Source organism: Hemitrygon akajei, chromosome 7, assembly GCF_048418815.1.
Source record: "Hemitrygon akajei chromosome 7, sHemAka1.3, whole genome shotgun sequence".
NCBI lineage: Eukaryota > Metazoa > Chordata > Chondrichthyes > Myliobatiformes > Dasyatidae > Hemitrygon > Hemitrygon akajei.
The window spans coordinates 171,812,796-171,827,894 of NC_133130.1; the positions used below are offsets into that span (position 1 = coordinate 171,812,796).

At 39.5% G+C, this 15,099-nt stretch overlaps 1 protein-coding gene across 4 annotated transcripts in view; it reads right to left on the bottom strand.

Moving 5' to 3' along the window:
* mapkap1 (MAPK associated protein 1) overlaps positions 1 to 15,099 on the bottom strand; it is a 271,086-nt gene that overhangs the window by 46,451 nt on the left and 209,536 nt on the right. For all 4 annotated transcript variants that reach the window (XM_073052618.1, XM_073052617.1, XM_073052616.1 and 1 more), the window contains one exon: positions 5,886 to 6,026. In XM_073052618.1, coding sequence (XP_072908719.1) covers positions 5,886 to 6,026 — 141 coding nt within the window. The remainder of the gene's footprint in view (positions 1 to 5,885; positions 6,027 to 15,099) is intronic.

The window sequence follows — 15,099 nt, forward strand, 5'->3', positions numbered from 1 at the left end:
TAGTTTTGCCTCAGTAAGGCATGAATAGCAACTTCTAAGACTCCCCCCACCCCCACCCAAAGAGGTTAGATGTCGTCCAAGGTACTTTAGAACTTCAAACAACAGACATGTTCACAAGAATACAAAGCATTATCCGACAAGTGATGGATTCTCTACTTCCCACAGTTAATTCTAAGACTTTCTCCTCCTTTGTCAGACAGAAATGTACTATTCTTTAAACAGAAGGATCAAATAATCAGATTTATTATCACTGAAATATGTCGTGAAATTTATTGTTTTGCGCCAGTGGTACAGTGCAATAAAGTACACTATAAATTATAATATATAACATTACACAATTACATTAATATATACACAGTATAATTAAACAAGATCTGTGTAAAGACAGCAAAAAGAATGAGGTAGTATTCTTGGGTTCTTTGTCTTTTCAGAGATCTGATGAGGGAGGAGAAGAAGGTGTTTGTGAAATTTTAGTGTTCAGGCTGCCGTACCCTCCTCTCTGATGGGAGAAGAGGGCACGTCTTGGGTGATGCAGGCCGTTAAATGATGGATGCTACCTTTTTGAGACATCGTCTTTTGAAGATTTCCTCAATGGTGAGGGAGGCTCATGCCCATGATAGAGCTGGCTGAGTTTATTTAGGAGCAGCTCAAGTCCAATTCAAGGAATTAAAAACAGGAGCTGGAATATAATCAATAACGTACCACTGCAATGGTCTAATTTCAGTCACACATCTAAGCTGATTTTGAAAACAAAAAAATGTAATGAGTCAGAAATAGTGCTGCTGGGGAAAGTGCGCTGAGGCAGTGCTGCGCAGTGAGCTCTTGTCAATTTTGACACAGCAGCAAAATTCCAGCATGCAGGAGGAATAGGATGAGTGCAGGCTACAACAAGGCTCGGACAGTTTGAGAAATCCAAGGTTTTATTAGCCATAGTCTCCTGCTTTTGCAAAGGCAGCTGGATTGTGGATTTCAGAGATGGATGGGGTGTTAAGAAGAGGTTTGGATAACAGCGGGAACTAAGGCTGGACTGGATGTAGAATGGATCAGGAAAATGGTTGAGTTGGAGATGTTGAGTAGAGGTTTGGACTTGAATTAATTAATGACTGATGGGTTGAAGAACGTAGCAATTATTTCTGTTAAACAGCAAATGCCTCCACCACCTGCAGCAGCAAGGTAAGATTTTGCTCCTTTATTAAAGTTGCCTCAACACCAGCACAAGCCAGTTGGTGTTGGCATGGTGGTTATGGGCTTCTTCCAGCTAAGACCATAAGGCAAAGGAGCAGAATTAGGCTATTCAGTCCATTGAGTCTGCTCTGCCATTCGATCATAGCTGATTTGTTTCCCCTCTCAACCCCATTCTCCTGCCTTCTCCCTGTAATCTTAATTAACAACTTAACATCTTCCTTAAATTTACCCAATAACTTGGCCTCCACAGCCGTCCATGGCAATGAATCCCACAGATTCACCACCATCTTGCTGAGGACATTCCCCTTCATCTTTGTTCTGAAGGGACTTCCTTTTATTCTGAGGCTGTGCCCTCTGCTCCGAGACTCTTGCGCTATAGGAAACATTCTCTCCATGTTCACTCTATCTAGGCTTCTCAATATTTGGTTGGTTTCAATGAGATCTCTCCTCATTCTTCTAAACTTTAGCAAGAGCAGACCCAGAGCTATCAAATGCACCTCATACATAAAAATTGCACGTAATCCTTTTCTACCAAGAATGCAGATGGACCAGGTGTAATGTTTTAGCTGAGTAGCTGCAGCCAGGTTGATGCAAACCCACCTTTGAATCCCTTGAAATACATCTGAAATTGTGCACTGAAATCCTAAGAAAAAAGGGGTGGGGGGGGGGGGGCTGCAATAAGTCATGATCTACTTAAGTGAAAATGGTAGGATTCACAGCTGTAACTAGCCTTTGTAACAAAATGAACCAGATTTATCCAGACCAACAGTGTCTGCAGTTACAATTCTCTATCTACTGAGGGGTAATGAAAATTATGCTTGCATTTTGGAGCTACTCTTTAAACAATGATAAATTTTATCATTTCACTTTGGAACAAAAATACCATTAAATATCTGAATCATACTAATATCAGCAGGCATGGTACTGTAGCAATTAGCACAGTGCTTTACTTTGGCAGCAATAAGGGTTCAATTGCCACTGCTATCAGTAAGGAGTTTACATGTTCTTACTGTGACCATTTGGGTTTCCTCAGAGTGCTCCAGTTTCCTCCCACATCTCAAAGACATACAGGTTAGTAAGCTGTGGGCATGGTGCGCTGGCACCAGAAGCATAGCAACACTTGCGGTCTGCCCACAGCATATCCTTGGCCTGTGTTGGTCACTGATGCAAATGACACATTTCACTATTTGCTTGGATGCTAATCTTTAATCTGTAGGCATCATTGTTCTGACATTGTAATTTCAGTGGTTATCAGCATTAGATATAAATTCCAAATTTATAAGTGTTGTATAGATATTCCAATAGACTGATGGGAGAGAAGAGGGTGTGATCTCCCACCAATGCCATTTAAGCAGCAGGTAGCCCAAAAATCGTGCACGTGCGCTATCATATCCTGAAGTCCCAGACATACTGACAGTTTCAAGATGCTGTCAGCTCCTTCAGCCACTGGGTTTCAAATGGAGATCAGCCTTGCTGAGTTTTTGAGAATCACGCTGGGGTAAAAGCATCTCAGGTCCTGTGCCTAGGATCCTGCCAATTTCAGTGGTGATTGTGGGGCTGTATTTTGTTTCAGTATAATTTTAATTGAAATTATGCTTTTAGTTAAATATATTTAAAATTATTCTTTTTATTTTTTCAACTTCAATATCAAGTGTTTAATGCCTTTGCAAATGTCACAGAACATTCAAAATCACATGGATTTACAGTCAACTATGATGAGTTGTATAGTGACTGGCCATCAGAGCTTTCAGGACCACTGGGGTCACATCACAAGAGGCACTGCTATTGTGCAGATGTTGCTGATATCCTCTGGGACACTGGGATTGGTGTGGCTGCAGAGGACCCAGGCATGGATCTGAAAAGACACCGGGCAGGTGAACCAAGATCCAGCCCATCATAAGCACAAGAGATTCGACAGAAGTGGGAAATCTAGAGTAACACACAGAATGCTGGAGGAACTCAGTAGGGCAAGCAGCATCTATGGAAAGGAATGAAGAGTCCATGTTTCGGGCCAACACAATTCATCAGGACTGGAGGGGTCCTGATAAAGGGCGCCGCCCCGAAATGTTGACTCTTAATTCCATTCCAATCCATCATAGTTTTTCTGAGATGTTATTTGCTGCAGAAACTCATTTATTTATTTGAAGTAAAATGAACATTAACCTAAAAATAGTCCAGTGGAAGTGATTTTCCTGTACATTAATTTCACTGTGCACATCAACACCTTTCAATAAGAGTGTTCCGACATTTTCACATTCGCCATGAGGCAGACTGTACCTTCCAAGCACGGAATTAAAATATGACGGAAAACTCACATTTATAAGCACACTGAAAGGTGCATTAACCCCTGAAAGCTGTGCTTACAGGTCAGTCCCATCAGTACTGAAAGAGTTGAACCATTCTTTCACCTAACAGCTCCACTCCCCTCCTATCATTTATCTTTAATGATAAGGAGTGACCTTTTCAGGCGCTCAGTTCTGACAGCTTCCAGATGCAGAGGGGCCAAAAATATTCTCCAAGAAGCAAACTGACAGGAACTGGCAAAATAAAAAAGTGGGCTTTGCAGAAGGATTTCATGTTCGAATGATATCACAGCAATATCCACACCAACACTTTAAACTTCTTTTTATAATGCTATTTACATTGTAAATAAATGCTGAGATTTGTGTATTTTGCACATTTTACCCATATCTGCATTTCTAACTTTATTTTCATAAAATTCTTTATTCTTAGTAATTGGTAAATGTTGTCATTTCTTGTGGCATGTCGCACCAACGCACCACAGCAATTTCCTAATACGTAAATACATTCGTGGTGAAGGAAGTTGATCCTTAAATATTTTGGAGAAGCTAAAAATTCTGGTTGGATATTAAGCAAATAAGAATTTTGTGTTGCATTGCAAGATTGTGCCACGGGTATAGCGGTTAAAACAACAATATTACAGTTCAGGCATTCTGGAGTTCAGAATTCAAGTCCAACAGCGTTTTGTAAGGAGCTTGTATGTTCTCCCTGTGGAATGCATGGATTTCCTCCAGGTGCTCTGGTTTCCTCCCACAGTCCAAAGATAGGTTAATTGGTCATTGCATTTTGTCTTGTGATTAGGTTAGGGTTAAGCAGGGATGTGGAGCTGCTGTGGTGGCATGGCTTGAAGGGCCTATTCCACGCTGTATCACTAAATAAATAACATCTGTTAGACCAACTGTGACTAAGCCAAAACCACCTGAACATTGGATCAATTTCCTTTGACCTTCAATTATTATTTTCAAAATTCTTGTTACGTGGTTAATATGGTAAATAGTCTTAATTTTTTCAGCCACCTATGGTGATGTATTTAATTTCCAATGTTACTAGGTATGACATCCATAAATGACACTGAATACAAGAACAAATTTATACAGAATCATCAACGTTTTGTTGATTGGAAATACTTTAAACTGTATTGTAAATACATGGTGATATTTATGCACATTTTATTCTCTATCTGTACTTTGAATAATTCTTTATTCTGATTAATTGTTGGAATTTTTTGTTGCATGAAGCACCAACACATCGTAGCAATTTCCTAATGCATACAAACGTGCGTGATAAAGAAAGTTGCCCTTTAAACATTTCAGAGAAGTTAAGATTTGAAGATTATCAAGCAAACAAAAATTGCTACTACATTGAGAGATTACATCTTTTAGACCTCCTGTCACTAAGCCAAAAACATCTTAACAAACACAATTTCCTTTTGTTCTTTAATTATTATTTTCAAATTTCCCCTTACGTGGTTGTTTGTTTTGATTGATGTTTACAGAGAATGGTGTGAAAAACAAAAAGCATCCAGTGAGCTGTAGTTCTGTGGGCAAAAATGTCTCGTTATGAGAGGTCAGAGGAGGTCAGAGGCCAGACTGGTTCAAGCTGACCAGAAGGCGACAGTAACTCAAATAACCACATGTTACAACGAAGGTGTGCAGAAGAGCATCTCTGAATGCAGAACACAATGAACCTCAAAATGGGGATCAGCTTCAGCAGAAAACCACTTTATTAGGCCACTCCTGTACCTAATAAAATGGGCATTGAGTGTCTAAGATAACTAAATATTGAAATTCATTGTGTTTGTTATTGTTTTCTTTATGCTTATTGTGTTTTTATGCTGCATTGGATCTGGAGTAACAATCATTTCATTCTCCTTTACACTTGTGTACTAATAAATGACAATAACCAGTCTTGCATCTTGCACGTGTGTGAACTCTAATCCTGTTCCAAGGGCTTGACTTTGTTTCCCTTCATTAACCTGCAGAATATCAACTTTGTTGAATTAAAACTATTTGCAAAATAAGGTCTTACCCTATCCTACCTCAGTGGAGAGAGGACATCAGAAAGTAGTTTATATGGGGGAAAAATATACTACACCATAAATTAAGTTCTTATTAACACATCAGTTTAGTTATACATTAAAATATTATGGCAGTCTTTCCTTGGAAACATCGAATACTTTTTGTGGCAATTTGAATAATTAGTTTCTTTGTGTTCCATTACAATTAATGTAATTGGCGCCTACAATATTACCAGCCATTACAGAATTATTTTGAAAATGAGCGATTTGAGGGAAAGAGCAATTTACTACAGGTAATTATTTTTAAAATCTAATTTTTGCGCTGTTTGAAGTCATTTGGCAAACATAAAAAGGCTGTTTTTCCCCAAGTAATAACAATTACCTAATTGAACATCAGTGGTGAATCGAAGCTTGTGAATGACGCTGACTTTGTAAGATTTGTAGCGTTGACTGCTCAGAATGTCCTGCACTGTTGTTATATCCAGAGGCGGTTCATCCTCTGAACTCTCTTCTCCTCTTGAACCTACAAAACAAGAAAAAAAAAAGCTTGAGACATTCCATTGCAAAATGAACATAGGTCACTTGCTTAAAATTCAAAATATAAACAATGGAAAAATTATTCAAAGGGGAAGAATATTGGACCAGTAAAATATATGAACAATTTCTCAATTGCATACTTGAGAAAATAAATTAGATTTCAAATTTGGACTCCTACCAGAAAACATTAGACTTGTGTAACTATAGACTTTAAATTCCTAAGACATTGATGGTTTGCACAATCTCATGTCAAACTTTCCTATGTTGTTTAGATAGCCAGTGAAGTCTCAGCATTTCCAATTCTGACTGAGGTGCCACTCTCTTAATGTACTGACAGATTTTCAAACAGCTCAGGTCTGAAATGGGCTTTGCAGATCTGCTGCCCATTTCAGAAGTTGCCCAATTTTCATTTTCTTTGATTTCAAAACCCAGCAGTTTTGACAACTGACAGTTGATGCACAAAATTCCAGTTTAGATTCTCGGCAGGTGGTGAACAATCTGCTCCCTTGCCTGTGCGGAGTTGCTGAGGCCTTCTGGCATTTTCCTGTTTTGCTTTCAGCTTTCAGGAACCTGCATTTTGTTTGCTTTTGGGGCAAACAAATTAATAAGAGCATAAGACATAGGAGCAGAACTTGGCCATTCGCCCCATCAAGTCTGCTCTACCATTCCATCATGGCTGATTTATTATTCCCACTCCCCCCCCCCATCCTCCTGCCTTCTCCCTGTAACCTATCACCCTATCAATCAAGAACCTATCCACCTGTTTTAAATATGCTCAATGACTTGGCCTCCACAGCTGCCTGTGGCAATGAGTTCCACAGATTCACTACCCTCTGAATTTCTTCAGTGGAAGTGAATTGATGGAACTGATTGCCAGGTTTAATGGAGTGAATGGTCCAATTTTGCTCCTAAATCTAATGGTCATATTTTGAGAACGTGGCTCCAGCTTGAAGAGAGAGCTCCTCTGCACATACTCCTTGGAGCGCTCCCTGTAATCTGTACATCCCAGTAAGGGGACCTCTCAATCTTCGAGAGGAAGAGATCCAGCTTCCTCTGTTGGCTGTGAAAGATTCGTTTCTTCATCTCAGAATTCTCCTATTTTAAAATATAAAAACAATGCTTAAACTACTTCAACTTCATTATATCAGCTGTCATTTTTGTCCTGTTAGGCATTCCCTAGAATGTGAGCTTACTTTGCACTTGGCTACTGACTTGGTTCCACTGAAGATGTTGAAACCAAATGTTGCGGGATGTTTCCAACCACTGGCTAATATGCTCTGCACGTAGCACCAGTGACCAAAGATGAACTGAAGTTCCTTCAGAGCAGCTTGACCTCATTTGAAGAATGTTTCTAACAAAAAAAATCTCTCTTCTCTCTGAAGGATTATTCTTTCCAAATACTACCACTTTGTTTTGAAATCTTTTATTTATTGCTAACTTTTGTTTTTAATGTTTCATTCCTTTCTTTCTGCCAGTTGTTTTGCCAGTTTTTGCCAGAGCTAAGGTTGTTTTCATTCTATGGGTGATGCTGCTAATAATACATTTTCAAATAGCTTACTTACGCACTCTCTTAATGTACTAACTGCTTTGGTACACTTCCACGGGCACATTCCAATCTCAATAACCTTGTCCAGTTGCACAATCTTCACATTCAAGTCTGATTGCAAGTACTGGAAGGCTGTCTCCTGTGAAAACACCTTTGCTAAAAATTGACACTCTCTTCTGGATATTCATTTCCTATAGGAATTTCAAGCAGACTTTTCTCATTTAACCTAAGTACGTAGTACACTTTCCACTTTATACTAAAGTGATTACTCTTCATTGCCTGTGTAATGTCTAAAGCTTTGAAATGACTCACATAAAAACAGCTGATCAATGATGAAACTGAGGGGCTTCTTATTGATTACAACACACTTTAACATATACTAAATGCACATCATTCTAACAGCTAAGCACTACATATATAGCAATACAGGACCTTCGGTCCAATGTTAATTTGCTCTAAGCTCAATCTAACCCTTCCCTCCAACGTAGCCTTTGATTCTTCTATCATCCATGTATCTATCCAAGTGATCCTTAAATGCCCCTAATGTATAATGTATAATGCCCACCATCCCTAGCAAGGAATTCCACGCAACACACCACTCTCTGTGTAAAGAACTTACCTTCAACATCTGCCCCTATACCTTCCTCTAATCATTACGCTCCTTGTACTAGACATATCCACTCCGGAAAAATGTTTCTGGCTAACCACTCTATCTACGCTTCTTAACATCTTGTCCATCTCTATCAAGTCACTTCTTTTCCTCCTTCACTCCAAAGAGAAAAGCCTTAGCTCGTTCAAAAACACACTAAAAATGCTGGTAGAACACAGCAGGTTAGGCAGCATCTATAGGGAGAAGCGATGTTGACGTTTCGGGCCGAGACCCTTCGTCAGGACAGCTCGTTCAACCTGTTTTCATAAGACATGCACTGCACTGTAGTCCAGGAAGCATCCTGGTAATCTCCTTTGCACCCGCTCTAAAGCTTCCACATCCTTCCCACATTGCAACATCTGCTTTCCAAACGGAGTTCCATGAAACTGAATGTTAGGATGCAGACACTAATGCATGCTTTGAAAATGGAATTTGCAGCCCTGCTTCTCTGCACAGTTGCAAAGGTAAATTCCCTTTTGTTTCTATAAAAACAAAACATTTCCTTATTTTGCTGCCAGTGAAGGTTGAAGAACGGGGTATTTGTCACATCAACATCAAGAATGTATAAGTCATTCCATCACTTAGAAGTACAAGAAAAAAAGGGTCATGTAGCATTGTGACTTCAATCCGATCTCAGACAGACAAACCTTTCTGGCATCTCTGCATACTTGTTCTTCAATTTTCACATCAAGTCTACAGCACCAGAATTGATGAAGGGTTCTGCTGAGTGTCAAATCAGTAGCAGTCAGGTCTGGGGACCAAGTAAAATGCAATCGGTCCAAGCACGGTCTCTGGAAAGCCATCTCACGTGCAAAGTGGCAATTCCAGACTAAAGTTGAATCACTCATGGATGTTTGAAGGTTGTGGTAGGGCTTGAATGCTATCACCTCCAACAAAGTGAAACCAAGCAACATAGGTCACAATATCAGTAAGGCTTGACTCCCAGATGAGCTTAATGCTTTTTATGCTTGCTTTGACCATCAAAACATGGAGGCACCTTCACAAACTCCCATAGTCCTCAATGACCCTGTCTCTGAGGCTAACATGAGTGCATCCTTTCAGAGGGCAAACCTACAGGAAGCATCCAGGCCAGATGAGGTACATGGTTGATTAGTAAAGAGCAATGCTGGAGTGTTCACTGACATTGGTAACCTCTTGCTTTGGCAGACTGAAGTACCCAACTGCTTCAAATAGGCTTCAATTATATTGTTGCACAGGAAGAACGTGGTCGTCTGCCTCAATGGTTATTGTCTAGTAGCATTTATATCCACTGTGATCAAGTGATTTGAGAGGTTGGAGATAAAACACATTAACTCCTGCCTGAGAAGCAACATGGACCTGCTCCAATTTGCCTACTGTCACAACGGGTCAACAGTTGTAACCCTCCCTGCCACTGAGCACATCCACATGGAGCACTATCGCAAGATAGTAGCATCCATCATCAAGGAAGCCCACCATCCAAACTACGCACACTTCTCGCTGCTGCCATCACAAACAAGGTACAGGAGCTTCAGAACCCAAACCACCAGGTTCAGAAACAGTTATTACCCTTCAACCATCAGGATCTCGAACCAGAGGGGTAACTTCACTTGCCCCATCACTGAACTGTTCCCAGAACCTACTGACTCACTTTCAAGGACTCTTCATCTCATGTTCTCAACTTATATTGCTTATTTATTTATTATTATTTTTTCTTTTGTATTGCATTTTGATGTCTTTTGCACATTGTTGTTTGTCCGTCCTGTTGGGTGAGGTCTTTCATTGATTCTATTGTGCTTTATATTTACTGTGATTCTCGCAAGAAAATCATTCTTAGGATTATATAATGTGACTTACAGTATATATGCTCTATTAATAAATATATTGCAAACTTTGATCTTACATCTATGCCTATTATCATTACTGTTTGTCCGTCCTGTTGGGTGAGGTCTTTCATTGATTCTATTGTGCTTTATATTTACTGTGATTCTCGCAAGAAAATCATTCTTAGGATTATATAATGTGACTTACAGTATATATGCTCTATTAATAAATATATTGCAAACTTTGATCTTACATCTATGCCTATTATCATTACTGTTTCCAATGGTGGGAGGGTTTAGGACCAGACAGCACAGCCTCAGAATACGAGGACGTCCCTTTAGAACAGAGATGAGAAAGAATTTAAGCCAAAGGGTGGTGGATCTGAGGAGGCTAAGTCATTGGATGTATTTAAAGTGGAATTTGATAGGCTCTTGATTAGTAATGGCATCAAAACGTAATGGGGAGAAGGCAGGAGAATAGGGTTAAGAGGGAAAATAAATCACCCATGATGGAACGGAGGAGCAGACTTGGTAGACCAAATGGCCTAATTCTGCTCCTATGTCTTGTGTCTTATTACTCTTTATTTTATAAAAGGCCATATTTAACCATAGGAGCAGTGAAGTCAGAGGCAAAAATATTTCTGGAAAAACTGGGTAAGTCAAGCTGTGGCTGTGGGAGGAGAAAGAGTCAACATTTCAGGCTTGTAGCTCTTTGCCAGAAATGGGAAAGACATCCAAGCAGCAGTTTACAGTTTGTGGAGGAGGGTTTGTAGAACGAGGCTGTTTACGAGAGAAGACGAGCCAAAATAGTTTACGGGCACTAATGGCAGGCTGTTCAGACTTGCCCACAAGCTAGACTCGTGTGCACTAGATAAGTAAAACAGAAAATTTCAAAAATTCAATTTTCTCATCAGCACTCAACTTGTACCTGTCTTAAGAATCAATGTATCTACAAGGACCTACTACCAGAAAACTCAAGAGTTACATCACCACCCAGACTGGCAGAAAGGAGCCCTGGTTTAGGCATCTGATAAAAAAAATATAATATTCATTTTGCATTCTAACTCATGTTCTAGCTCAGTAAATTACTGCTGACTCTTTCAAGCTGACAAGCACTTGGTGCAGTCAGGTGGTGTAAATGATATTTCAAGTACGCACTTGATATACTTGTATATTAACGGTCTCCTTTGTGCTTAACAAATGAAACTGCTTAAAAAGAAGCACACTTTGGCATAAGGTTTTCCCAAATGAAAAAAAGTCATAGGTAATCGATCACTTAGTCATCAAGGAAGCCTACATAACAGGAAGCAAGTTGCTTTCACTCCAAGTGTGACATTTCCTGGCGCTAGGCTGTCGGCTGGAGCAAGTATTAAAAGCCTGCTGTCACTTGATGTGAATTATACATTATTTGAATCCCTGGCATTTCATCTATTTTTCACTCTGAAATGAAATCAAGCATATGCTACACTATAGCAAGCAAAGATTGTAAATGTTAACACCTGCACCATACACCATGGGAGGATTTGCCCTCAAGTATATATGAAAAAAATCCATAACAGTAACTACATCTGTGTTGAACTTGGTATACAGCTTTCTGGTACAACAACTGCATGTCACCTGCATAAATAACATGCTCGCAAAGGTTTAAACATCAACATTAAACCCTCCATAAAGTAAGATGCCTCAGTACAAGTATTTAGTACTCAATAAGTTAACTGGAAAACAATAAATTTTACTCAACTAATCTTAAAAGATTCAGAATATCCACTGTAGTGCCCTATTGCCTCCAAATCAGGGATATGCTCTTGTGGCTTTGTCAAAGTTTGAACGCGAGAAGTTGCAGCACTATTTCACTAAATAATAAAGCTATTCCCAAAGTTTTGGGCAATAATTATGTCAGACAGCATTACACAAAAGAATCCATTATCTGATTACCATCAGGTTTCTGACTGAGGGAAATATTGGAGACCAGAGACTGGTTAAAAATTTATACCTCTGATACTAGAAAAGTTTGCTGAACTTTAAAACAGTCTCAATTGCAGCAAGTTCATTCCTGGCACCAGAGGAGGACCTAGAAAGATTTACAAGAATGATCTCTGGAATAGGCTGTATAGGCTGTACTGTTTTCTTTAGAGAACACCAAGGAGAAATTTGATGGAGACATTTGAGGAGACTGGGCAGGGTGGATTGTGTTCTTTAGGTGAGGGGGTTGAGGACTGGGCGTGAAGGGTAATGGTGCAGGATGATGGAGTTTGTGAATTTAAATCAAAGGACAGAAATGGCAGGGCCCTGGGCAGTGTGGTAGAACAGAAAATCTGTAGTTCCCTGAAAGTGGCATCACAGGTATTGTGGTGCAGGCAGCACAAAACATTGAGTAGAAGAGTTAGGATATCATGGTAAAGTTGGTTAGGCCACAGTTGGGAGTATTGTGTGAGGTCTGTTCACTTTACTACAGGAAAAATAAAATTAAGCAAGGGACAGAGCAGAAAAGATTCTCAAGAATGTTGCCTGAACAGAACTACTGAAGTTATCAGGAGAAAGTGGATAGGATAGGGAGGTTTTCCTCTGCAGCAAAGGAGGCCAAGAGGTGACATGATAGAGACTTATAAAATTATGAGAGCAATGAGATAGGCAGTCAAGAACATTTCTCATGGTAAAGGAATCTTACCCCTTACATTCCTTTTAAACTTCCACTCATCTTAAACCCATGTCCTCTTGCTTCCCTAAAACTAGACTGCATCAGTTTAAGGTGAGAGGCAGTTTAAAGGGAATCAAAATAGGTGATTCTGGAATGTGCTGCCAGAGGTGGTGATGGAATCAGGAGCAGCAACAACACTTAAGAGACGTCTGTTGAGGTACGAATAAACAAGGCATGAATGCAGTGAAACTTTCATTCATTTTGGGGGGTTTCTTGTTTCGTGGATGTCTGCAAAGAATAAGAATTTCAGGTTGCATTCTGTATACATTCTCTGATATTAAATTGAACCATTTGAACAGGATTGTACAACAAGCATGATGGTCAGCACAGACACAGTGGGCGGAAGGGCCTAGTTCTATGCTGTACATCTTGTACTCTGTGAAACAAAAAGGGAATCAAGAGTGAAATGAGGACTTTTTTTTAAATGCAGCATCTTGTTGAATTTGGCATGCTCAGCCTGCAGATGTGGCAGATTTCCTTCTGGTGTTCAAGAGGGAAGTGGAGAAAAATCCACAAGACGACAGAACTAAGGGCTGCTCTGGTAGAGAGCTGATGGGCCAAATGGCTACCTCTGTGATTCCATGGTTCTCTGCCCAAAGCAAAGATGTGTGTTTTAACTTACGAACATAATATTGTAACAAACTTCAAAAGAAACTTTTGTTCTGTAATTCTAATTAACTGAAATTCTAATTAATACATTTTGAACTTTGAAAGCATCATGCCCAATATGCTTACAAGACTCAAAATGTCACCTTAGTAGTCTATGGCCATAAAGGACTATTGAATCATTCCAGTGTATATTCTGCACAAATGAAGTGGGGTGGGGCAGTCAAGACAGAAATGTGATGTGTCAACTGCAACTGGGAGTCAGGGTCAACAGCTCTCATGCAAGATTAATGTTTGTAAATACAGGTGCACCATAACACTATCGATTCCTCAGGAATGCATAGTATTAGAGTCTCTTATAGAACTTGAGTTCATGCTGCATTTATCATACAGAATCTCTCAGTGATGGTTTGGTAATCAAGGGTAGTGCATGCAACCATCAGCCATCCACTCAAATACACACTGGGGATTTACTAGAGTCACATTTTTCTGCAATTGTTATTAGTGGAAGATTGCCAGCTTGTCTCCCAGGGACCTCAAGGTTCAATCAACAACTCCAGCAAACAGTATTACAAAAATTGTTCTTCATGCCAAATTGTAAAATGTACATATACAAAATCGGAGATAACTGGTAATGACATCAAAAGGATTTCCTTTTATTTGCCAACATGAAAATTAGCCTGCTCGTGAATTAACCTGCTATTTCCCCCATTTATATATAATTTTTTCCCAATACAAAGGACTTTATAGCTGCAAAGGTTTTCATGGTGTTATTAGAAATACCTTCTAAAATTACTAGGCTATGCGCCAGGGAGAAGCCCTAAGGGACCTAGTGATGGCACAAATTTCCTTTCTCATGGAGCTTTGATTCACCTCCTTAAAGATACTCATACAGTGGCAGAACCAAACAAATAAAAATATTTTATCCAGCACTAAATCATTTGTAAATTAGGCCAAAATTGGGCTGCTTGCCAAATGTGAAGTAGACAGAAGACAGATATTTTATGCTTTGTTGCTTTGCAATGAAGGGCTGGGATGTTTGTTTTTGATGAAGATGCTATTTCAATGCAGTTCCTGCTGTCGAAAGCAAATTAAGGCATGTCGTGGCATATAAACACAACAAATTTTTACAATTCCTAGAAGTGACTGTGCCTTTTGTGTCCATTCATTGGGGATGATCCAGCACACTTGAAGGGAGATCAGGCAGTACACTGTAACAGCAATTAAGGAGAAATCTTTCATCACAAGCACCGAGGTCCATCAAACACCATAGTTCTTGTTTATCAACCATGCCATTTCTTTACTTCAATTTCTAATTATGATTTAGTCGACACTGTAGATAGCCAGGGATATTTTAAAATTACAGACCAAGTAAAACCAGCACTAAGGTTCATGGTGCACTTCCCTGGTATCCACAGGTCACATAAACCTAGCCATCTGCAGATATTCATCTGGTTAATGTGCATGACTTTTCCATGATCTTCCATTCATCATTGATCTTTTCCCAACAAACCACAGGGGCTGAAGTCTTCCATTCATAAACTCCATTGTCTAATCCAACAAACTTTATCACTTGGAATGGATTAGTACCCTGACGCATACACTCAGACCCCGCATAACACTGATTTGTTACAATGTGGTTATTCAGTTTTTAATTGAAACTTTTAAAAATGACAAAAGTTCATTCTAAACAGCATCTAAGAGCAGCTGCCATTACAGTATTCAATCAACCAATGAGAGCGCTTTACGTACACTCTG